Genomic DNA, 25682 nt, shown 5'->3' on the forward strand with positions numbered 1-25682 from the left:
CTGCTTATGATCCATTCCCGTGTTGTATATGAATGTTGCTAGTGGGTTTTTCCCCTAACCGTTACCTGGGATTTGGATATGGCCTTGGGTTTTTTTTCATATCATTGTCTTGTGAAGACTAAAAAAGTCACTAAACTACCACACTGAGAGTGTGACTGTGCAAGGATGTCCACGGAGCTGCTCAGTCACTTAGCAACTGAGTATTACCCCCCTTTATTATTTATTCAGTACTGTGGTGGCACCTATCAGCCCTAGTGACGGACTAATTAGATTTATATTGCCTGCCGTAAGCCGCTGTGTGAGACCCATCTTACCACTGGAGGAAAGCTTCTGTGAACTGTGTATGGGAGGATTTAGGGGAAAACTCAGCATAACATTTCATTTTGCTTTGCTGTCTCTACCTATAGAATATGTACGAAACCAATGGAATTCCAACTGCATTGTGGGTGTCTACTCCTACATTTCATTCTTCTGCTCTGGGAGTAGAGCATGACAGTCAGGTCATGGGTTGGACCATCATATGAGGAAGGCTTTGGATGTGCTGGCAGTATAGCAGTGCCTGGCTGAATTCAGGAAGTTCCGATTGGCTACGTATGCAAAGCTTGGATTGGTACTTGAATGTAGGTCTAGAAATCTCATGAGAAGAAACTTTCATGAGATTATTAGTTCAGGCTAAGCTAGACATGCAGGAGGACTAGCCTTTCTTCTGGTTTTCATGTATTTCTTACTGTTCCTCCCTGAAAACATAGAAGTGGAGAGGCATCCCTTACGAAAATTACGACAGTACTATAAAGCAGTGGTCTCAAATACTACAGCGCATGCTAGGTGCTGTGATAACAGATAAGTGTGGCATGGTTTTAAAACAAGGGTCATGACAAGTAGATTAAAAATGAGCAACTTTTCTGAACTACAAGCAAGGTTTCACTTTGAGGGGGAAGGTTTGGATCAGTTCTTATTTTATCTGCACTCATTTGCCCATTCCTATTTGACAAGGTTCCACAATTAACTGCTGCTTAAGGGCTGGCTCTCCAGTGAACTGGCCACTACAAACTTCTTGGGTTCAGTCTTCATCTGATAGGATTGGCCTGAAACTGGAAGCTGCCTGTAATGTCTAGTTCACTGACAGAGAGACCTCAAGGGGCTGCTGCTTTAAGTGCCTGGTTGCCCATTTGAGCCCAGTGAGAGAAATCCAGGATCTTCATTAGAGACTGTTTGTATTGTAACTATAATTTTGTCCACGTAAAGTACAGTTTTATTCAGAAAAGTATAAAATGGAGAGGTGAGTTCTCATGATTATTGTCAATGTTATGCTCAGTTTACAAGGAACAAATATTTTTTTCAAGTGCCATTTTTGCAAACGTGTTTTAAGACCTCACACACAAGCTGGGTTCTTTCTTTCTCATGTGTCATCACCAGTAATAAAGATTTTGCTCTTAGTGACATCTGTGCAATCTCAGGGCCTTCAATGGTTTTGCACAGGTTTAAGTGATGGGAACTTAGTAAGGGTTTCTATAGATGATGTGCAAAGAAGAACACAATCTAGCTTACTTTCTTAACTGTTGCCTTTGTGCTAACAAGTATGAAACAGTAAACGCTCCTTTTTGTAAATAAAGGCAGCAGATCTGACTGATGCACACAGGGGCTAAATCACCTGACCTAGGAGATGCCATTTACACAGTTAGTTTTAAAGCTGAACTATACTTTAAGGAAGGAGATTGTGGTGAATAAAGCTGTAGGTGAAATTGTTCCTGACAGAATGGTAGGGGTGAAATTGACTGAGGTCAAACTGTCAGTAGATGCTGTGTTTTCAGCATGCCACTTGCATAGGAGATCTGAGTTATGGAAGTAGCAGGGCCAAGGATACTGAATTTGTTGTTTTCTTTTTTCACTACTTGTGTTTTAACTCAGCAGGACTTGTATAGTTAGGCTAAACAAGAGCATCATCTGCATTTAATTTGCACTTTGCAGTGTTGTAGTTTCTTTGCAGGGTTGCCAAGACCTGAAGAAGAGTTGTGTAGAAGCTCGAAAGCCTGTCTCTTTCACCAGCAGATGCTGGTAAAAGATGTTACCTGACCCACCTTATCTCTTTAATTTGCACTGACAACTGTCCAGTCAAATGATCAGAATCTGTGTCTTTTTTCCTGTTGCCCAGAGTACCAGGGAGCGACTTGTGAAATGAAATGTACATAGAAAAAAAATCCCAGAACTGCACCTCAAATTAATCCAACACTAATATTCTTAATGGAGAGAGTGTGGTGCAACTGGGGTTACAGAAGCTGCTGTTTCTGCCTACATCAGGGGTTCAGAAAACATAGTCTGAATTAAAGACCTAATACAACACTAGTAAGGCTCCCATTGAGAATCGTCATTGTATTTCTGTTCTCTGTTAGAGGTCATTGATGTTTCTGTCACCATGGATGGTGTGGGGAGCAACAAACATTAAGTAATATAGCCTCACAAGACTCCTGTAAATCAATTTTATCCGCATTTTATAGACCTTGGTAAACCAAGGTTAAGGCCAAAGCACTAAAAAGTGATCACTAATTTCAGGAGCTTCAGTTTTTTGGTGCCTAACGAGAGACAACATAAACCTCATTTACAGAAGTCCTGAGCATCCACATCTTCAACTGATATCTGATGGTAATCAGCACCTTTGCACCTCAGACCCTAGACATTTTTGCAGATTGAGTCCTTCCTAACCTGCATATGCTCCTCCACATCGTGTGACTGGCAGATTTCCCATTCCAGAAGGGGCATCGCCTTCTCAGTGGGTGAGTGTCTCTTGGGAGCTATGGAGACTTGTGGTTCACAAACACACACAACAGAGTTGCTGTACTCTATTATTTTAGATCTATATAGCAGATGACACTAATGTTATTACAGAAAATTGATCACAGAGTTGATGGGCAGGATTTTCAAAAAGCTTTGAGAGTTAGGTGCCCAATTCCCATTGACTTTCCCCTAACTCCCTTAGGCCCTTGAAAATTCCAGCCAATATCTGTGATACTGGGATAGATACATAGAAAGTGGAAAACACATGAATAGGAAGGGTTCTTAGTTAATACAGATATTATAAAGTAGCTGGTGCATCCTAAATATTTTCTGGAGGAGTGTGGTGCGGTACGGTGATTCAGAATCTCAGTCTGAATCTGTAGATCTAGGGGGATGCGGATATGAGGATGTTACTATCAGACTAAATTCTGGTGTCAATGTAACCTAAACTAATGCAATGTAGGATTTCAACAAGCAGGTGACCTCTTTACCAGAGTTCATGAATCTGACCTAGAAGATGTAAATATCAGTGCTCAAAAAGTCTCTTCATGAATCCATTATTGCCTGCAAGTTACCAACTCTTTTAGAGTCCCTCCCCACCGTGTTATCCATTCTAACTTCTGATGCTTTACAAACAGGAAAGAGGGAATAAACGTTAGAGCCTCCTACAGAAACTGGTGACAATAGCATCTCCATTGAATTGTTGCACATTGGGCATGCACAGAACATTTAGGAAGCTCTGACTTTTGGTTCTTCAATGCTGGGCAAGTGCAACTCCATTTAAAAGAAAATACCTGGTTACTCCTAAAACGACTTGCCTTTTCTGTAATTGACATTCCATCTCCCCAAATGCACAGGTATCTTTCTTAGTGCATGCCGTATAGTTGGTGAAAAGTGCGAGTGACTGTTCTCCCACACTTCTAACACATTCAGATTAACGGGAGTGCCACACAATCATCTGGCAGCTAGTGTATCCCGATATCTCTTATTTTCAATTTCCATGCAGTATTTCAGGCCTAGTATCACAGTGGGGAGGTATAGGAGATAATCCCATCCCCCATAAAACAAATTCCACCTAAGAGTTGAACAGTTCCCGTTTAACCGGGAAAATGAATTTCTTTTGCATTTAGAAGCAGGTTACCCTGATAGCTTGAATCCGCCTGAGGAATTTGTGGGGTTGCTACAGCTTTGTGTATCTGGATGTTCCAAGTGCTGTTTATTTATTTCCTTAAGTTTGTTTTCAAAAGCACCTATTCATTGCTTATCACTCTACTCTCTGGGTTCAGGATCCTCTTTATGTCCCATGGCATTTTGCACTGATCAACTTGAGAGAAAAGAAAACATTATAACTTAATCAGAGCAAGAAATTGTTACCTTGGTTAACTCCACCCTGGGCAATGGAAGACTTAATTTCCAAGGGTTAGGGGAAGAAAGGATCTGCACACGATTTCAGAATCAAGGGAAGACGTATGATTAACAAAATTCCATTGATTTGGTACAAGCCAATGGGCGTGAGTTGATCCCTGAGCAACGGCAGGCTATGCAATAGGCCAGTGATGAGGTGTCGGGACCTGTGTCGCCCCGTAAGCACTCACCGTGGTTTCGTCTTCATGGAGCACCTGATCGTAACCACTCAGCGCAACACAAAAAATGATTGCTGTGACGTCCTCAAAGCAATGGATCCATTTCTTACGTTCTGACCTCTGACCTCCCACATCGAACAGCCTGTGCATGAAACAGGGACGTCTCTTCATTTATTCTTTATTAACAAAGGGAAAATATTAGTAATCCCTTTTGTATTTCTAAGTACTCATCCCTAAAGGGCTCCTAGCACAGGACAACAGAGTCTGCAGTGACTCTCACTTCTTCCTTCTCTGAGGTTTTGAACCCCGCTGTCCCCAAGGAGGAGTTCTACCGGCAGCGGCGGTTAGGGGAACCCATGATAGCATAGCTCCTGACGATTGTCCAGGGGCTTGGGTGCTGTGGGGGATTTGTTGACCGTGCATGGGCAAGGGGCCTCTCTGAGGACAGCTCTTCCAGAGAGCCCTAGCAATCTGCATGTATCTTAGGGGATCTGTGGCTTTAAGAGGCTGAACTCCCAGTCTAATTTATTGTGTGTGTATGTCTTAGAAACCTCCGTCCGCTCTGCACTCGAGAGTACAATTACTGGCAAACTCCATGAGTGTCAGCGTGTGGAGTTTCTCATTGCCTACATGTGACTCTCTCATGTGGACAACAAATGGCCGAATGTTTTTCCCATATGCCATTCCAGACTGGAGCAGAGACTGTTTGTTCTTGTGTCATGGCTCCAGCACAGGCAAGAGCCAGAGGGTTCAGAGGAAGGGGCAAGGAACCCCACCATGGGCAAATGTAGAACAACCTGCTCATCAGGGATTTTTTTTCTAAACCAAGGCAAGTAATACCTTGGTGCCTACCCCACACAGGTGATGAAAAGATTAATGTGGGCCAGAGAGGCCAATTAATCCACTTGGTTGCACCTGGAGGGTGGGTCAGGGCTAGTTACTGATGAAACCCAGCTGGGGAAGGGCTGGGTGGTGCTATACACAGAGGAAGTTTGGAACAGAAAGAGGCTGAAGGGAGAAACTCTGCTGTCCCTGTCCTGGGAACTGGGTGTGAAGAGACCTTGAGGGAACAGGAAACCTCTTGCAGGGTGAGGAGAGCCCAGGACAAGGCTTGGCAGTAAGAAGCCCAGGGATGTGGCAATAAGGAATTGTGTGGCATGAACCTTGACTGCCTGTCCTAGGTTCCTGGACTGGAACCCAGTGTAGTGGGTAGAACTGGGTTCCCCTACCAGCCCCCAGGAAGTGGATATGGACTACAGAAAGCCCTAAGACAAGGATGTATGGATCACTGAGCACAAAATCGAAGGTGGCATAATGGATGGAGGGACCAGATGTTTTCTTGCTGGACTCTATTATCCTGGAAAGGTAGGAATGAAGTGTGACCCAGCTTGAGGGCTGAGTCACAAGGAGGGATCACCCTCCCCACCAGGACTGGAGCAGCTGTGAGAAGGGGGTGCTACAGAGGACAGAACTGCCATGCCATACCCAGCCATGAGTGGGTACATCTGTGGTGAGTGTACTCTGCTTCAGTTACAAACCATTTTACATATGCTACTACCCACAGAAATGCAGCCACCTCTAGGGTGGAGAATAGCAGCTAGTCAGACAAGCATACTGTGTGAGAACTTTTGGCCAAGGTAATACGGTTGCAGTCTTGCACTGCCTGACAATATAACAGTGGATTCACATCAAACTTACCTGAAGTGGAGGTTTTTGAATGTGAAATGGGTTTCTACAATGCCGGTTGTTTTGACCCTGGTTCGAAGTATATCCTGCTCTGTTGGCTGGTAGTCTGGAGCTCCGATTCGATCTAAGCTGTCTAGGTAGCTATAAAAGAAAAAAAATCACGGGAGAGTAAGAAACACTAATTGTTGTCAATCTAATTTTTCAGTGCTCTTTGTACCTGTTGGTTAAGGGAAAAAAATCCTCTCTTGAAAAAAGCCCAAACCCACTGGCTCAAGTACAAGATCTCCCACTAAACCGGAAGCAGGAAATGAAATGATCAGGTTCTGCTTGATAGGATTCTTGATAAAGGGATTCCAATCTGTGAAATGTGTATTTTTGTTGTTTTCTATTTGTACTGCAGTAGCATCTAGTGGTGATCAGGATCTGACTGTGCTTGGCACTCTACACAACCCCCCCACTCCCCCCCCCCCCCAAAAAAGCCCTAAAGAGTTTCCAAAAAGCTTTTTCGAAAATGCCACAGCATTTTCAAACTATGGTCCAGAAGACTATAGTAAAGCTCTCCTACACTGCAGTGTTTTGGTCCATTACTGTAGAATACTGTTGTTTTTCCTTCCCCCCCCCCCCCAAATGGTAAGCTTTTTGCAAATGTCCTCTCCTGTATCTTTACAGCACCTAACCCATTGTGAGTACTCCTGTAATATAAATAATGATATGATAGGTGAAAGGGGGGGGAGAGAGAAGACAGGCACAAAGTGCATATACAGAAGTCTAAGGCTTAGACCAGGGAATTAAATACCAGATTTTCAAATATCTTTTATTTAGGTGCTTAATTTCAACACCAAAGCTTGAAAATTTTGTCTCATGTCACTGCCGGTGGCTTCATTTTACACGGCATGGATATAAATACTATTCACTAAGTGCTGGATCCTGCTAGGGGCTGATCAACCCTGGTCCAATCCACCAGCAAAGCACTTAAGCACATGCAGACCACCTGAGTAATCCATTTAAAATCAATGAAGCTGCTCATGTGCTTCAAATTGGGCACAAGCTTACAGGACTGAGCCTAACATAAGTTCATCCAGTGAAAAAGAACGGTGTGCAACAATGCCTAGAAATAAGAAGGCTGGAAGCAAAACGATAGGCTTTTCTGCGGGAGAAGTTGCTGACTCTGAATGGGCCTGGCATAGTTATTTCATCTAGAAACCAGCTCAACACCTGCAAAATGTTCCCTTTGAGGTAGGTAGATAAGTACAGTGGTTGCCATTAAACTTTTTACAATTTCACATTTTTGCCTAATCATAGTTCCTGAGGTATCTGTGGTATTCCCGTTATCTACCACAGGTAGCAATGCAAATACTGTGGTAGTGGAAGCTACTTGCCATGAGCAGTTGGAAAGATTTTTATCGTGTCCACTTTATTATTTGGGCTAGTTGAAAAAAATTTTTTTTTTGGACCAGCTCTAGTAGTTATCCCCATTGAAGCCTAGGCATAGTAGGGCCTGATTCAAAGCCCATTGAAATCGGTGAAAAAACTCCTATTAACATCAATAGGCTTTGGATCAGGCCCTAAGTAACTTGGCCAAGGTTACATAGTGGGGCAGTGGCAGAGATTGGCATTGAACCTAGGTCTGCAGAGCCCAAGTGTTCTGCTCCAATCCTTAAGCCATAAGTAAAATAGAACCCAAACAGAACACAGTAGTGGTGTAAGCAGAGCAGAAATAATGGAGGTCAGAAAAGATTATCATTAAGGGTACAATTTTCAAAAGCACCCAAGTCATTTATGAGCCCACTTTTGACAATTAGATTTAGGATCTTAAGTCATTTAGGTGCTTTTAACAGAGTTGGCACCCACCTCTCGATGCCCCCTTCTGATTAGGCATGTCTGGTTCTTTAGTTCTGGTGACCCCTTTTGGCGGTTGTCAGGAGGATTTGTCAGTGACACAGCGCTCCGGCCGAGTCACACTGTCTGCATGTTAACCAGCACAACCCCCTTCCAGGATATATGGTCACCCAGGGCCTCTCTCAGTACCCCTCTGTTGGTGTCTCTCTCTAGTCCTCTGTAGGCTTTGGTATTTATGTAGTCCAGCCCTGGTACAGGGCTGTATCCCCAGAGCTTCCTCCCTGGAGACACTATCTTCCTGCAGCCCTCCCCAGGCTCAGTCCCTACTAAGTCCTAGCAACCAGCCAGGCACTCCCTCAATGCTCCCCTGGGCCCTGCTATTCTTCCAAGCAGCCAGGCCTGCAGTCCTTCCTTCTATTGCTCCAAGCAGCAACTGACTACTGCTCTACTCTGCAGCTCCTTTTATAGGGCCCTCCTGGGCGCTGATTGGCTGCTTCCCCTGCAGCCACTCTTGCCTGCTTGGAGGACCCCTCCACTGCTCCTTCCCTGGGATGGCTGTGGCAGAACCCTGAGGCCTTCAGCACGGGGTCTTTGGGCCTAGTCCACCCCATAACAGTGCTTTAGAAAATTTTACCCAATTCTGACCTTAAAATCTATGAATGTTGCCTTTGTCTTGAACCCAGGCCCACTGGGTGTTTGGGAAGTAGCCTTGGCCACCGGGCCACACCAACGCATGAGAGTCCCAGGGAATTCACAGACTTGGGTGGGCTCCCCAACCCACTTCCTGGCTGGCCACATGGTCTTGACCCTGATTGGCTGGTGACCGTAGATGCCCATCCTGCTTCCCTTCTTGCTTTGTCTGAGCAATGAGCCATTGCCTGCTAGTTCTTCTCAGACCCATCTGACCCTGACTTGCTGGCTTGTCACCTCGTTTGACTTGGCCCTGCCACCTGCCCTGGCCCCACCTTGCTGTACCTTCCCCTTGGATTGGATCTCCTGGTGACTGGACCCCTTGTGTGAACTCTGACCTCTGATCAGGACTTCCCTTTGACCCTCCTGATTCCTGGACATTACAGGCCTTCATTGTATAGACTGGCCCAACACTCAAACCTGAGGCATACAGGTTCACTTTTTTTTTTTTTGTATTAAATCAACGTTCCTCTTAGGTGAAACTATCCATCGATCATTGGGTCTCAGGAAACCATGATCCATTTACTCACCCAAACGCAGGTTGTAAGGCTTAAAATAATTCAGCCTGATCAAATGTAGCATATAGAAATAAGATGAATTTAGTTTAGATTAAAATTTAATAAGTGTTTTCAGCATTCAGCTGTACCATCTGATGAGACCTTTTCCGCTGTCAGGTTGCATACACTGTAACTCCTATTGAAGTTGATGAGAGTTACACGTATGCATGAAGAAAGGGCCCCAGTGGAATTAGCAGAAAATGCCAGAGATGGGAAGAGAAATGGTGCAAGATTGTGTAAGGAAAGGATCATGTCACCCAGAATTAATATGAATTTACTGATGGGTGGAAGGCAGTTCAAGTTTGAGCCCTCCACGTTTGGATGCACATAGAGTCTGGTTTGAGCATCTCCCTCAATTTATGCTAAATGTACCTTTTTTTACATGTAAGATTTTGTGAGTGGGTTTGGCGCTCGTGGAAGAGGAGGACTCATAGCACTGACGTGATCATATGTGCGCTTCCCCATGCAGCTCTGTTGCTGTACCTCAAGTCTGACCTGTAACATCTTTGGCTGATTAATTCTGGGTTCTTATATAGTCTAATACACTTCAACCCTGACCTGCAACACGTCCTGCTGTTCCAGCTGTAGACACCTCACAGCTGTGCCAAAGTACCTGAAACTGTATCTGCAACACTCCCTGGTATTGCAATACCAGGCTACCAAGCAACTTTACTCATGCACCTCTCTGTGCATGTTAGTCTGTATCCACAAAAACAAACACACTTACCTCCTGATACTTGACACTCCATGCAAGGCACTAAATTTAAAGTATCAGGAGGTAGCCATGTTAGTGTGTATCCACAAAAACAACGAGGAGTCCGGTGTATAATAATGCCTGCATCTGTAATTTTCACTCCATGCGTCTGAAGAAGTGGGTTTTTTACCCTCAAAAGTTTATGCCCAAATAAATCTGTTAGTCTTTAAAGTGCCACTGGACTCATCATTTTTGTGGATACAGACTAACACGGCTACCTCCTGATAAGGGAATTAGGTATCCAATGCCCATTGAAATTTGATGAAATTTGGCCATGTAACTCCCTTCTGCGCCTTTGAAAATTTGATCCAAGATGAATTCATGGGTGTAAATCCATGCTGAAGCGGGGTCTTATTATGTGGTGGTTTTGTGATGTGCAACAAATGGGAGAACAGGGTAACACCTACCAACTGATTTTTATTTGTGTCCTGAGTTACTTTTTGACCAGAGCGCTTGAACAGAAAGACCTTGGTCTCCATTCAGTTCCATGCTCTTACGGTACATTCCACTACACTGGGAAAAACCAAGCCATCCTCTAAACTGAACAACAAACCCACTGCTCAGCCTGCTTTTGTCATCTTATATGTTTGCCACGGAATGTTTTTGTTGTTCATTTTCAGTGAAGAATCACAAGAATTACGTCACCCAAGGAACTTGCAAGGTCTAAGTAGAATTATTTCTACTGTGCCCTTTGTCAAGCATTTAAAAAACATAATGATTTTGTGATAGATGCTCCCTTATAGCTTTGTGATGGGCCCTGGATGTATGAATGGGGGCTGTATCAGCACATCCTTGTAATAAGATTCCTCGCTCTGATGGCTGCAGACATAATCACTCATGTTCTATTCACAACTGGTTGTCAGCTTGTATTATTTAAGAGATGGCTGTCTGAAGAAGTGAATTTCTCTACACAAGCATACACAGCCAGCTTTGCAGTAAATTAAGTTGTTCATATACACCTGGTGGTCTGTGCCCTCATGAAAAAAGTAGGGGTGTAAGAGTGGGGATGAGGAACTTCTCCCTGGATATTTTGTTCTGAGCTGCACACTGGATGCATGCATTCATCTTTGTTTCTTGCAAACGGCTCAGTTCTCTTCACCTTAGCATGTTTCCTGATAGTTATTACAATTTGTTCTTTCCCCTGGGGGATTACTCTGTATATTCCAGGAAGTGAAAACAGAAAAGAGATTAAAAGAACAGGCTAAGAAAAGGAATATGCAGAGATCCAGCCCACAAATTGCAGCCTTAGTATGCTGCAGTTTGCCAGGAAGTCAGATACCAGCATGTAGAGGGTGTAGCAACACAGGAATTGACACAAAAGAATAGACCCATGGTCCATCTAGTCCCCTATCCTGTCATGGGCAATGTCCAGTAGCTTCAAGAACAACTTCCCATCTGCCCGCACAGTGGATAATTATGTCTGTCACATAGGGGAAGTTCCTCCTAATCTCCATTAATTAATGATTAGCTTATGTCCTGAACCATCAAAGCTTATAGCCCTAGTTTTAAAAATTCTCATCCACTGTATCTGTGTGTGTTCTCATTATGCGAATACATCTTTTATGTTTGTCTTACTAAGCCCTTGGGCTCTCTGTCTTGTGGCAGTGAGTGCCACAAACCAATTTTGCATCATGTAAGCGGTATGCCCTTTAATCACTTGGGAATGTCTTGCCATTCCCTCTCGTTGAATGCCCCCTTGTTCTTGTGTAAGGAGAATTTTAATAAATGTGCCTGACATACCTTCTCTACACCATTCAATCTTTTGTATACCTCTAGCAAGTCCTCTCCTATATGTCTCGTCTCTAAATTAAAGAATCCCAATCTTTTCAAGCATTCCTCATATGTCTTAAATTATTTCCATTCCCTGTCTCTGGCGCCTGTGTATTTCTGTTATTCCTGATGAGGGCGGACCCTCACTTTATAGGAAGGCACAGTATTTTCAATGTTAATTTTCAACCCCATTCTTTATACAGTGTTAGTTCTGTTGGCTGCTGGGGCTTGGAATTTCCTGAATCTGGAGCAGCATCCTTTCAACTGAACTTTTTGCAATTGAACTGAGTGCACTGGGCATTGAAATGCAATGTTTCACCAATGTTCTCAAGCTTCATGGTAGGAGTGCATCAGCACACAGGTGTTACACTAATATAGAGCTGTAGGAATGGGAAGCTGTCTGCTTTGGATGGCCTGTTTTAACATTTTTAGCTTAGTTCAGTTCCCCACTGCCTGAGGTCTTTAAAGCTTCAAAGAATAGCAGATCCTAACTGCACACATTAATAAAGACCTGCCCCAAGGGTCATGATTCTGTTACGTGACACGCACACTTATTGAATGCTGTTGTGATAGGACTACAGTGCACTGTAGATGCTATATATGGTCAATGGAAGCAAAATCTTCCCTTCCTATAGAACTTAAATTCTTACTGCTTCTATGGTAAGAAGCCCTGCTGAGAAACAGGGAGTCAAGGCCCACTTTAATGAGGATGGGGAGAAATCACTACAAAGTTCTCAGTGATCCTGAGAAACACTAAGAGCTGTAACCCAAAGGCCAAAATATTGCAGCAGACAGTTGTCACAGCCAACAGTCTTGATGACACAACCCATAGGATACCAACATCCATTTAATGACACTTTAGAGGATGTGCAATGACCATATGACTCTCCTCAATCTACGTCATAACGACATTGGAAACTGGGCCTGTTTTGCTTAACTTGGGCACCAGGATGTTGTAAACTAGGGTGTTGTAAACACATCGTAAGGGGCAAACCAGAGCTTGTTTGCAGGCTGCATTGCTCTGGGCATGCAGGAATTAACAAAAAAGCTTCAGAAAGGATAGAATTTTAGGATACATGAGTAAGCCTCTGGCATTTATGCTCTTGAGTTGAATGGCTCATTTACTGTATGCATCTTCTATCTTAAAGGCATTGTTTTGCAGCAGATTGCTGATTCCTGAGTCATTCCGTTTATGAGGCAAACCCCAAACATATCATGCTGCTAAAAGTAAAGTCCACAAAGAACATAATTTCCTGAGGTACAGTCAGAGAAACAGGTTGAACAGCTGATGCGAAAAGGTAAAGCGTGGTCAGTCTTGAATGTCTTTACAGAGTAATGCTTAAAATAATCCAGATTACCAAAACCACTCTGCTGAGACCACATGTAAAGCCTCTTGTCACTTCTTCTTTAACTTTCTGCAACAGCATGTAATACCAGTCCACCGATACTACAGGTAATGATGACTTTGCCGTATAGGAATTACCATAAGAAACAGACCAATGGCAGCATGTCTCACAACGGCCAATGTTGGATGCATCCTAGAAATACTTAAAACCTCCCCAGTGCATTAAATTGGGTGATACTAGACTATGGGGTAGGGGGCAGATTTCTTCCTGAGTTTAAATGACTTTAATAAAGCCTCAATCAACAGCTACCTTGGGTCAAAATATAGCAGAGGCAGCTGGCTCAGCAGAATCGTTAGGGTCTATTTTCAAGGAGGAACATTTTCAGGATATCTCCTAGGAATTCATGCTCGCAACCGTTGACATTAATGAAAATGAAGTGGGATCTCTAAAGTGATCTTTTAGCAGCCCACATGTGGATTAAGATGTGCATGTTCTCTATGACCAAAGGGTTATATGTACTGTACCCAGCAGTCTAATTTGCTGGCATTAAAAACACCAAACAACTAAATCAGTGTTAGCTAACAGTTACCACAGCTTTTTTCCATTTTAAGTAGAGTTCATCTGTGATTATCTCAGTTATTACTGTGAGGTAACTAATGGAAAACGTTGACTTTTCAATAGTGATCATTGTATCAATTTTTTTCACACGATTCAAGCCTGGATACTAACTTCTTGTTTTCTTTAATCAATGGACAAATACCCTGGTGTGTAATTAACAATAGTCCTTATTTGGTATCCCTGAAATTAAGCAATAAACAAAAGGCACTTGACTGAAACAGCACTGGTAGCTGCTCTGCACAAATACAGTAGCCTCTCGTGATATCTTCCACACAAATGAAAAACAACTCTCATACACAAACACCAACTGTGGATAATGCCTTGAGCAGGCATGAAACAAATCTTAATACAGTTATTTGGGACGGCTTGATATGAGGCAGACACGTACTATGATAGTACAGCACCTCCCCCCCACCTTTTACCATATCTGCCACATCTTTCCCCCTTAATCCTTCTGGAGAACAGGAAAAGCCACACGCATGCTACTATATTCTCTTCCAATCATTCTGGAGCACAGGAAAAACACATGCTGTCATACATATGATTCCTGGCCCAGTCATATAAAACCGTTTTTGCCATCGGTCATCAAAGACAAACAACCATACCATAATATGCCTCTTGATTAATCCTCACATATGGAAACCTATGCACACAATCACCCTATGCCCCTTTAGAAATCAATTCCTGAGCATAGGAACCACACACACACGCTCCCATCCCATTTCATCCTTTAATTCTAAAGGATGTTGAATATTGTTCTTCACGGATCTAACCATGAGTTGCCCTAATGGAGAGGGAAAAAAGACAATAGATTAAAAAATAATAGGGCAGAAGCACCAGATAGGTGCCTTCCGATTCCAGTTCAGAGGAAGGCGCTTTTGAGAATGCACTTAGGGAAATTAGACACCCAATCCGCTGTTTTCCCTCATCCTCTCCGCTCCCCCTCAATTACACTGCTCTTTTTTTTTTTTCAAATACAGTCTCTCGCTGCAGCACCTGCATTTCATCATCCTGCTGCAGCTGATAAATCCCCATTTTGCAGCCGAACAGATCAGATTCTGGTATGATCAAAGTCATAATCATAACGCTGTCCCCTGCCCCCAAAGCCCACTTACAGAACCAAAAATACAGGCAGCATGACATCCCCACTTGACAGGCTGGCTACCTTTTGTGGAGAGAAGCTAATTCACCCATGGGTTGCACCTGAAGGATGGGTCAGGACTAATTACTGGTGAAACCCAGTTGAGGAGGGGCTGGGTGGTGCTACAAACAGAGTATGTTTGGAATGGAAGGGGGCTGCTGGGAGAAACTTTGTGGTCACTCTCCTGGTAGAAGGGAGTGAAGAGACGTGTAGGGAACAAGAGGGCTCTTGCAGGGTGAGGGGAAAGCCCAGGGAAAGGCTTGGGAGGAAGAAGTCCCAGGAGGTGGCAGTAAGGGGTCCATTGGGGGTGAACCTTGACTGCCTATCCTGGGGAACCCAGGGCAGAGGTTAGACTGGGGTTCCCCTACTGGCCACTGGTAAGGTGCGGTGAAGCCCCTGAGAGAATGATGTACAGACCACTGGGCCCAGAATCACAGGTGGCAGGCTGGACAGAGAGATTGGACATTTGTTTCTGTTGGACTTTCTATTACTCGGGAAGGGGTGGGACTAAGTGTGACCTGGCCGGAGGAAGAAGAGGTAGACCATCACCAGACTGGAGCAACCATCAACGGGGAGACCTAGAGAGGAGAGCCTGCAGTGGAGCAATTCTTTTTAAAAGTTGTGCACATCACCAGTGATGTTACTGGTAAAGCCCAGCTGAAAAAAATCACTATATAGAGCAGAGCTGACCCCAGGATGCAGCTACATTGACGGGGCTTACCAAATAATAAATAGCCATTGTAGTAGTTGACGGTGGGTGGGGCTCTCTAAGAACTCTCTAAGAGTTTCCAAATGAAACACACTGGAGACTTGCAGTTCAGTACTGTCCTCATCTTTTGTAAACTATATGGCCCAGAACAAAACTGGACTATGGAAGAATTTTGTCCTGCTTTTGGTTGATGACTGACAGTGACTCCCCTGATTTCCTTTTCCCACAGGGGTTTTGCACACAGACTGCAGAGCTGCGTCTTTTAGTTAATGACACCATTTTCATGTCGGGTTGTTCTCCAGTTCTACCTGATCTTCTTTTGCTAAATGGGAGGAAGGTGGCAATGGCTGATTTCCAGCCCCTTGGATCTTCCTGGATGAAGCTGACTAGGTCTCCCCGTCTTGGGATCAGCCCAAGAGGAAAACTGCAGAGCTGGAGTCAGGACCAGCTCTGCGCTGGGAGGCTCAGCACAGTGTGTGTGTGTGTGTGTGAGGATTGATTCTCTCTCTCATATATATTTCTCTCTCATATTCAATTTCTGCTGCTACAAGCCTGCTAACCCTTGGAGCTGGTGGCTTTCCACACTGCCGGAGAAAGTTTAAAAATTAAATAAATTGGCAGGGCCTTTGAGATAAAGGCCTGTTCTGATTAATAAAACCAAAACCTTAATTGTAGAAAGAATGCCGCTGTGCTCCAGGACGAGGGTCTGGCATGGGAGCTCGAGGCAGATGATTCATCCACATGGCATTCTAGCATTGCCATGACAGTAAGAGAAGCCACTTCAACCCCGACACAGGAGAGAAATAAACAAACCGATCTTGCTCTAGAAAATGCAGCCTGCTTGATGATGAAGTCTGACGAGTTACAAAGGCTCACTATCAACAGAGCTAGCCAAGTGAAATCCCTACTCCGGCTCATTTTCTTTGTCCCAAGGCAACCTTCTCTAACTCTGGAAGGCAAGCAGGTGCGATCATAGGTGTAACTAGTCCTGTTGGGTTCAACCTTTTGGCCCCTCACTGGCTGGGTCAGAGGTCCCAGGATCTGAATAAGGACATGGGACCTCTGCTTTTGTTTTTAAACTCTTGGGTAGTGTTGGGTAGCAACTTTAGTTTCTTTACCCCTAAGCAAAACAATTCTTGCCCATTTTTAAAAAAAAATCAGATCATCCATGGCAGAGACGCCATTTCAAAAGATCCGATCCAGTGGAGTGGTTTATCTTTAGCTGGCATGGGAAGGAAAACTTTAGCTAAGGAGATCTGAGCTCTAGTGTCAATCAAGTACAGGAGTCCTAGAGTTTGGTGGGAGGACAATTGTCAGACCTGGGTTTTTTACGCCCACCTGAAACTGGCATGAGATAGGCCTGTTTCATGCAGTCATTCACCTTGCCATTTAGAAAGACGAGCTGCTGCTAACGGGGCCATGCTACCAAGAGTCCAATTCTCCTTTCCCTGTACAGCAGGTAACCTGACCAATTAACTATCAGCTGGGGTTTCCATTTGCTACTCACATTGTATGTCCATCATAGATACCGTGTGTGATGAAATAAGCTAATTTCACAGCTCTGTTCTATTCCAACATCTTACCACACGGTTGGCATAACCCAAAACTAGTGATGGGCAAACCTCAGAAGGCTTGGATATGAACCAAAATGTCAGTTATCCCAGTTGCATCTGGATCTCTTGGGTCTGCAAACCTGGGTTAGAAATGTCATGCAAACAGGCCAGAAATACTCTGCAATGAGCCTTCTCGTGGTATTTCAGCATTTTGGCTTCAGTCCAGCTCAGAACCCAGAAACGAGAAGAGACGTACAAATTAAAGTAATGCGGGAGAAAAAAATGATCCAAACTTTTCCATACCTTCAGAAAACATTTGGGTTGACTATTTAGTGGGTGAAGATCTGTCTGCTATTATTCTAGCTGAAACCGCTCATTAGTTCCTGCACAAGACAGACTGTCACTGGAGCAGCCCCACTCTGTCAGACTCCTCATGTCATATTTTTATATCACCCAATGTGATCAACTGCAGAGTGGCCTGGAAGCTGAAGGAGCAACTTGAGCCTTCTGTGGCTGTTCAAATATACCTGAAAGACTTGACCCACGCATCCCATCTCGCTTTGTCTGGCCTGACTTCTGAGTCTTTGCTGCAGGAGGCTGGTTCCTGTGTAGCTGCCTCAGAGTACTTTGAGCCAATTAATTCCTTGTAGACATGGCTTTGATTGACAGGTATCATTTACTATGTCATTCTGGTGGGCCTCCATTCCTAAAGAAACTTATCTGCTAGAGAATTTCCTCTCAAAGATGTTACAGGATAAGGAAGATCTGATGCCCGGCTGGGATGCCTTATCAAAACGGCAAGAGTCGTTGCGATGGCATTTCGTGATTGCAGTCTTTTCCCTTGTCATTTTGCTAATAATCCAAAAATCAACCAGCATACCTGATTGTACAAAAAAATAGCCAAATAACTTGACTTGGGGGAGTAGCGGTTCCTTCAATTTAAAACCCCTCAGAGAGAAAGGAAATGATAAAATCAGCCTGGTGTTCGTCAACATGGGACAGATTGAGATGCGGGGGGGAGGCAGTGAAGGTTTGTGGGAAATTTGGGGAGGGATTGGAGAGCTGAAGTTGCCTTTTACTGTCCAGCGTTTCCCATGCAAGGGCTAGGGACAAGTGCAATCCCTGCACGGAGGCATGCAGGAGCTTTCACATGTGCCTCTGGGATCTATCCATGTACAGAAAGTGGCGAAGGCTTTACTGGGATATGGGATGGTGCAGCCTGTGCTCTCTTCCCATGGGCCAGGGAGCGACTATGCATCCTGGAGGGGCAATGCCTCATGAAGTGCCCCATGAGCTGAATCGCTCCACATGTGAGCCAATGGTTAAATAGTACTGTCAGCTCAATTCTATGTTTGCAACAATCATCTCTGTCGGCTAGGCCAAGAGTGTCTCTGGCCTACGTAGTCTATCAGGACAGGAGTTTGAGCTGAGAGTAGCTTATTTGCAAAGGGAGAATGGAGTTAGCACAAAGCAGTGTCAGGCCTGGAAAATATCAGTGGTTCATCAGACCATGGTTTCCTTTGTTTCCAATAAAAAGTCCTTGCTGGGCCTTCTCATGGGCATAGAATTGGAGGGAGTGGAGGCAATAGAGCATCCAGTGCCGTTAATGTAAAACTCTCCTTCACCCGCCTCAATAGTTGTATCATTGTAATATCTGAAGGCATCATGAACATTGAATTTGTCTTCACAACCTCACCCCACCCCCCCGCCTCGGCGAATTAGGGAAATATTATTATCCTCACGTCATTTATGGGGAACTGAGAGAAGAACTGACTTTCCTAAGGACATGACAGGAAGGCTGTTGCAGAACCAAGAAGCAAATCCAGGTCTCCTGAGTCCCAGTTAAGAGCTTTAACCACAAGACTCTCCTTCCTTCCTCCATGCTGCAGTCCTTAGCAATCCTCCTCCTCATTGACTTTAACTGGGTATTTTGCCCAAATAAGGGCTGCTTTTATAGAGTCCCTAAGCAGCAGTTCACACCACACATTGTAGATGGTGGTGGTAAAAACCTGGTGATTTGTCAAAAGGAAGACATCTCTTGCTCACAAAAAGAGCAGTTAATAAATACGTTATGATATTTGATGATACAATTTCAAGTTACCCTGGGAAGCTGAATGCAGATCACACACATTGGATTTATTTTGTGCAGACTGGAAGGGCTGAAAAATGGCTACTGTTGTGTGCTTCACTGCTTTGTCCAATAATATTTCACGCCTTGCGACGAGGATTTTGTTGAATTCTGCAGATCAGCGACAGAACATTTAAACACAAGACACACAGTAATTACGGACACAGAAGAGTTTTTACAGATTTGGTGGAACAGCACCAGGTGATGGAAAGATCAGCCATGTCTAATTAAAGCTTCCTACAAAATAAAGAGACTTTGGCTCTTGCTGCAAAGGAAAAAAAAATCTTGACTCACAGGAATGACGCTCGTGTTAAAATGTGGGATATGGCAGAATGGTTTATTCTTGTAATATTGCTTGCTGCACATGCTAGTTTGTTGTACGGTTGACTGTGTTGGCTTAGCTTTCACACACGGATGTGGTGTTGGTTGTGAGGAAAGATGGCACACGCTCATTTGTTGTTGCTAAGAGCATGCAATTTGGCCCCTCTTTCCACAAAGGCCTATTTCTCACAATGGCAGGGCTGAAGAACAACCTAGAACTTACTAGGGATAAGGGCCAGAGGAAGCTGGAAAGTAAAGTGGGTTGAAAACTAAGGAGTAAGAAAAGGGATCACCACCCTCCCCTAAGAACTCCCGAAGAGCAGCTCAGCTTGCAGTAGAGAGCAGAAGCCTTCCTGAGATTGTATTGCACTCTTTCCGTAATTTGGTGCCTCGTTAGTGCTCTGATGGGAGCATTATAAATACCTAAGCAGATGGGGAGGTAGTCGAGAGCGACTGGGGATACACTGTACACCCTAATGGGGTTCTCAGGTGGCATGGGAGATGATTTATTTATTTATTTACACCATTGAAGTATTTATTTTCAGTGCAAAAAAAAATACTCATGTGGAATAACGTGCTTAGCAGGCAGAGAGAGAGACAGACACACACACACACAAAGCCATAGCAGCGCACAGTATGGCATCTCTGGAGGAGTTGCTGCTACACTTTTGGCTTGTCAGAAATAATATGCTAAATCCGCCTAAATTGTGCATTTATTCCACCAAGTAAACATTATACTATACAGTTAGGGGGCTCTTGAAAGCAGTTAAAACAGACAAGATTCCCTTGGAAATGTAGTAATTTTACTTTATAGGCCTCTTTTCAAGACATCAGGAGCCTGGAAATGTGTATATAAATGTGTGCATACATTTTATATATGCAATTACTGTAACTCTGTGCACAAAGTCTGCATTTGTGCTTGAAAATGGCCAGTTAGTAGCTCAACTTGTTTGTGTCTCTCTCTGAAAACATCAGCAGACGCTGAGAGTGCATGAGGCTTCAGATGTTCTTTCCTGTTGGCTCTCTATGGCTGTCAAGACTGAAGCTGGCAGAACCTCTGTATGATGAAGAGCGAGGCATTCTAGAATGTGAATGATGAGATGGGTTTCAGAGGGGCAGCCGTGTTAGTCTGTATCAGCAAAAACAACGAGGAGTCCTCATGGCACCTTAGAGTCTAACAAATTTATTTGGGCATAAGCTTTCGTGGGCTAGAACCCACTTCATCGGATGCATGGAGTGGAAAATACAGTAGCAGGTATACACATACACATACGTGTGTGTGTGTGTACATGAAAAGATGAGAGTTGCCTTACCAAGTGGGGGGTCAGTGCTAACAAGACAATTAAATTAACAGTAGGATACCAAGGGAGGAAAAATCACTTTTGTAGTGCTAATGAGGGTGGCCCGTTTCAAACAGTTGACAAGAAGGTGTGAGTAACAGTATGGGGAAATTAGAAATGGATGAAACTCTTGTTATGGATGGACAAGATAATGAGCTTCTGATGTCTTTAGGGTGTCATCACATGAGCGGCCTGAAGGTAGTTTGGGCACCTTAACTGTGAATTTGTATACTATAAAATATTGGGGTTTCTTATAAGTTTAACTTTAACGTATTTCCTGTCTTCTTAGATAGTTGGTTTTTACTAATGACAATGATCCTTTGAGGAGTTTTCTCTTGAAGCTGTCGATATGTGCGCTCAGTCAGAGCTTCAGGAAATATTTTTGGTGACGAATTAGCTGAAAACACACTTCGGGGGGCACTGAAGCTATTCATGAATTTGGGTTGAATTTGGCAAATACTTTCAACCAAAACAAAATGCAAACAAATAAACAAATCCAGGTTTTTTCTCAGAAATGTCAAACCGTGTGATTTGGCATCAAACTGAAAAACCAATTATTTGCTCAGCTCTGTCAGCCTTAACTTTGCTTGAATAACGTTTTTTGTCTGGATTCCACGATAAGACGACAAGGTCTTTTACAACATGCGGGGGGGATGGGGGCTGAAGTGTGAGGATGGGCTTGCAATTGATTTCAGTTTCCGGAAGAGGGGAGTCAAGTTTCAAAATTTGGGAAATGTTGCTCTAAATCATCTTAATTTTCAAAATGCTTGGGTCCAGAAAGCAAGCTTACAGAGGGGGAGTGCTGACCTACACTTTAAAAAGAGCTATTAGAATCCCAAAGTGACACTGATCACACGGGGCTGCCTTATCTACCAGGCATGTGATTTCTGGAGCATGTATATTTCTGGCCCTTCCAAGCGAAACCACCACATTGCACAGGAGCGAGAACGGAAGCCAGCAGTGAAGGGGTTAAAGAAACGCTACACGTGACTTAAATCCTCAAAAGAGGGAAATTCAGACTGAACAATGAAAAGCTGATATTTCGTTGGCTTCAGCCCATGGAGTTTGTGCTTTGTTTCTTTTCCATCTATTTATTTATTTATATTTTTGCTCAACCAAGACAACAAAGATGGTTCAGCCTAAAAGGAGGTGGAGAAGGGGTTGCAGGACCAATCTGTTCTCTCTGAACCATTCACCCCAACCCATTCTGACCGTTGCTGGCAAAACAAGCTGGGTGGGCTTGGATCTTCGGTTTAAACTGAAGTTGAGAATCCAGGGAGCTTATCTGGAGAACGTATTGTGGCTGAAACTTCATAGAATCATCATAGAATATCAGGGTTGGAAGGGACCTCAGAAGGTCATCTTGTCCAACCCCCTGCTCAAAACAGGACCAATCCACAACTGTGGGTTTTTAGACAATCCCAGTGTGATTCTTATAGTCTTAACTCTACTTTTTTTTGTTTTTGTGGGAACTTCACTTATTCCACCATAGACCTGTAAGCTCAGCTGCGGTCTGTGATGGCACTGACAGAAGGCTAGCACAGCCTGGATGTGTTTTGCACTTGCAGAGTAGCAACCAAAGAATAGGGCACAAGAGAACTCTCACTTAATGGATCCTGTCTTCAGCCCACCTATCCCCACTACTCCTTGAATTCTTGTCAACTTTCCAACAGATGGGGTGAGAATGGGAGGATCCTTCATGCACCCAACCCCCAACAGAAATCTGGGGCCAGATCCTCGGCTGTTAGTACATCACCAACCACAGTTCCACTGACTTCAGTGAAACTATGCTTATTTACGCCACCTGAGGATGTGTTCTGATATTTGGAAACACCAGGAGACAAAGTGGTTGGGTGTAAAATCCTCTGAAGGTTTGCTAACAAAACCTGAAGGAAAGTCAGAGTTCCATACATTTGTTCTGACTTGTTATGTGCACATGTGCCACCATCTGCATTGCACAAGCTGTGCCCAAACGTACAATCCTGTGCTGCTGAACACTCCCGGCCAGGATGCCCAGATATACATCCCTTCTGCCACCAGACACAGAGTGGTTGGTATGCCGTTAAACACGCAGTGTAAGGTGTACCTTACAAACGAATCCCTTCTGTACCACTGAATGTACAACACCAGGCATGCCCAAATGCATCCCACCATGGATTCATAAGAACATAGGACCGGCCATACTGGGTCAGACCAAAGGTCCACCAAGCCCCGTATCCTGTCCTCAGGTGCCCCAAAGGGAATGAACAGACAGGTTATCATCAAGTGATCCATACCCTGTCACCCAATCCCAGCTTCTGGCAAACAGAGGCTAGGGACACCATTCCTGCCCATCCTGGTTAATAGGTCCAACAATGGCTATCTTCCATGAATCTATCTAGCTCCCTTTTGAACCCCATTATAGTACTGGCCTTCACAACACCCTCTGGCAAAGAGTTCCAGAGGTTGACCATGCGTTGCATAAAAAAATACTTTCTTGTGTTTGTTTTAAATCTGCTACCTATTCATTTCATTTGGTGACCCCTTGTTCTTGTATTATGAGAAGGAGAAAATAACACTTCCTTTTTTACTTTCTCCATGCCAGTCATGATTTTCTAGACCTCTATCATATCCCACCTTAGTTGCTTCTTTTCCAAGCTGAAAAGTCCCAGTCTTATTAATCTCTCCTCCATACGGAAGCCGTTCTATACCCCTAATAATTTCTGTTGCCCTTTTCTGAACCTTTTCCTATACCAATATATATTTTTTGAGATGGGGCGACCACATCTGCACGCAGCATTCAAGATGTGGGCGTACCATGGATTTATATAAAGACAGAAAATATCCTATTGCCTCATTATCTATCCCTTTCTAAATGTCTGGTGCCAGCTGGGCCCGGCAAATGCCCACAACCCTATGCAGCTGCATATACTCTACCAATGGAACATAAAATTCCATATATGTCTGAAATCACACCCTGTGCTGCTGAAGGGACCTTTGCCAGATGCCATGTGAGTGGCAAGGAAGCTGGCGAGGCTGCACCAAAGAAACCATTCACATTGTTCTGGGGCACAAAATACTCATGAGAAAGTGCTCTGCCTCTGAGAACAAACGGGAGGCAAACATGCGGCGGTTGCACTGAGAAGCATAATACAGTTGTGTAGCACCCAGGCAGCTCTAGTGTGTCAATTCTGGCTCTCTCAAGGCTACAGTAGAAAGAAAAGGAGTACTTGTGGCACCTTAGAGACTAACCAATTTATTTGAGCATAAGCTTTCGTGAGCTATAGCTCACTTCATCGGATGCATACTGTGGAAACTGCAGAAGACATTATATACACAGAGACCATGAAACAATACCTCCTCCCACCCCACTCTCCTGCTGGTAATAGCTTATCCAAAGTGACCACTCTCCCTACAATGTGCATGATAATCAAGGTGGGCCATTTCCAGCATAAATCCAAGTTTAACCAGAACGTCCGGGGAGGGGGGTAGGAAAAAACAAGGGGAAATAGGTTACCTTGCATAATGACTAAGCCACTCCCAGTCTCTATTTAAGCCTAAATTAATAGTATCCAATTTGCAAATGAATTCCAATTCAGCAGTTTCTCGCTGGAGTCTGGATTTGAAGTTTTTTTTGTTTTAAGATAGCGACCTTCATGTCTATAATTGCGTGACCAGAGAGATTGAAGTGTTCTCCGACTGGTTTATGAAGGTTATAATTCTTGACATCTGATTTGTGTCCATTTATTCTTTTACGTAGAGACTGTCCAGTTTGACCAATGTACATGGCAGAGGGGCATTGCTGGCGCATGATGGCATATATCACATTGGTGGATGTGCAGGTGAATGAGCCTCTGATAGTGTGGCTGATGTTATTAGGCCCTGTGATGGTGTCCCCTGAATAGATATGTGGGCACAGTTGGCAACGGGCTTTGTTGCAAGGATAGGTTCCTGGGTTAGTGGTTCTGTTGTGTAGTATGTGGTTGTTGGCGAGTATTTGCTTCAGGTTGGGGGGCTGTCTGTAAGCAAGGACTGGCCTGTCTCCCAAGATTTGTGAGAGCGTTGGGTCATCCTTCAGGATAGGTTGTAGATCCTTAATAATGTGTTGGAGGGGTTTTAGTTGGGGGCTGAAGGTGACGGCTAGTGGCGTTCTGTTATTTTCTTTGTTAGGCCTGTCCTGTAGTAGGTGACTTCTGGGAACTCTTCTGGCTCTATCAATCTGTTTCTTCACTTCTGCAGGTGGGTACTGTAGTTGTAAGAATGCTTGATAGACCCATGGAAAAGAAGCCCTTGAGGAATTCCACCATGATTTCAACAATTTCCATCCCACCATCAACCTCAGCCTGGTCCAGTCCATACAAGAGATCCACTTCCTGGACACAGTGCTAATAAACAATGGTCACATAAACACCACCCTATACCGGAAACCTACTGACCACTATTTCTACCTACATGCCTCCAGCTTTCACCCTGACCACACCACACGATTCATCGTCTACAGCCAAGTTCTGCGATACAACCGCATTTGCTCCAACCCCTCAGACAGAGACAAACACCTACAAGATCTCTATCAAGCATTCTTACAACTACAATACCCACTTGCGGAAGTGAAGAAACAGATTGATAGAGCCAGAAGAGTTCCCAGAAGTCACCTACTACAGGACAGGCCTAACAAAGAAAATAACAGAACGCCACTAGCCGTCACCTTCAGCCCCCAACTAAAACCCCTCCAATACATTATTAAGGATCTACAACCTATCCTGAAGGATGACCCAACGCTCTCTCAAATCTTGGGAGACAGGCCAGTCCTTGCCTACAGACAGCCCCCCAACCTGAAGCAAATACTCGCCAACAACCACATACCACACAACAGAACCACTAACCCAGGAACCTATC

The 25682-nt window shown here is 44.1% G+C and overlaps 1 protein-coding gene across 3 annotated transcripts in view; it reads right to left on the reverse strand.

Moving 5' to 3' along the window:
- Positions 1-25682, reverse strand: part of GNAO1 (G protein subunit alpha o1) — a 299044-nt gene that overhangs the window by 49177 nt on the left and 224185 nt on the right. For all 3 annotated transcript variants that reach the window (XM_073307480.1, XM_073307481.1, XM_073307482.1), the window contains exons 5-6: positions 6054-6182; positions 4368-4497 (exon numbers count right to left, since the gene is read on the reverse strand). In XM_073307480.1, coding sequence (XP_073163581.1) covers positions 4368-4497; positions 6054-6182 — 259 coding nt within the window. The remainder of the gene's footprint in view (positions 1-4367; positions 4498-6053; positions 6183-25682) is intronic.

The sequence above is a fragment of the Lepidochelys kempii genome, chromosome 12 (assembly GCF_965140265.1).
Source record: "Lepidochelys kempii isolate rLepKem1 chromosome 12, rLepKem1.hap2, whole genome shotgun sequence".
Lineage (NCBI taxonomy): Eukaryota > Metazoa > Chordata > Testudines > Cheloniidae > Lepidochelys > Lepidochelys kempii.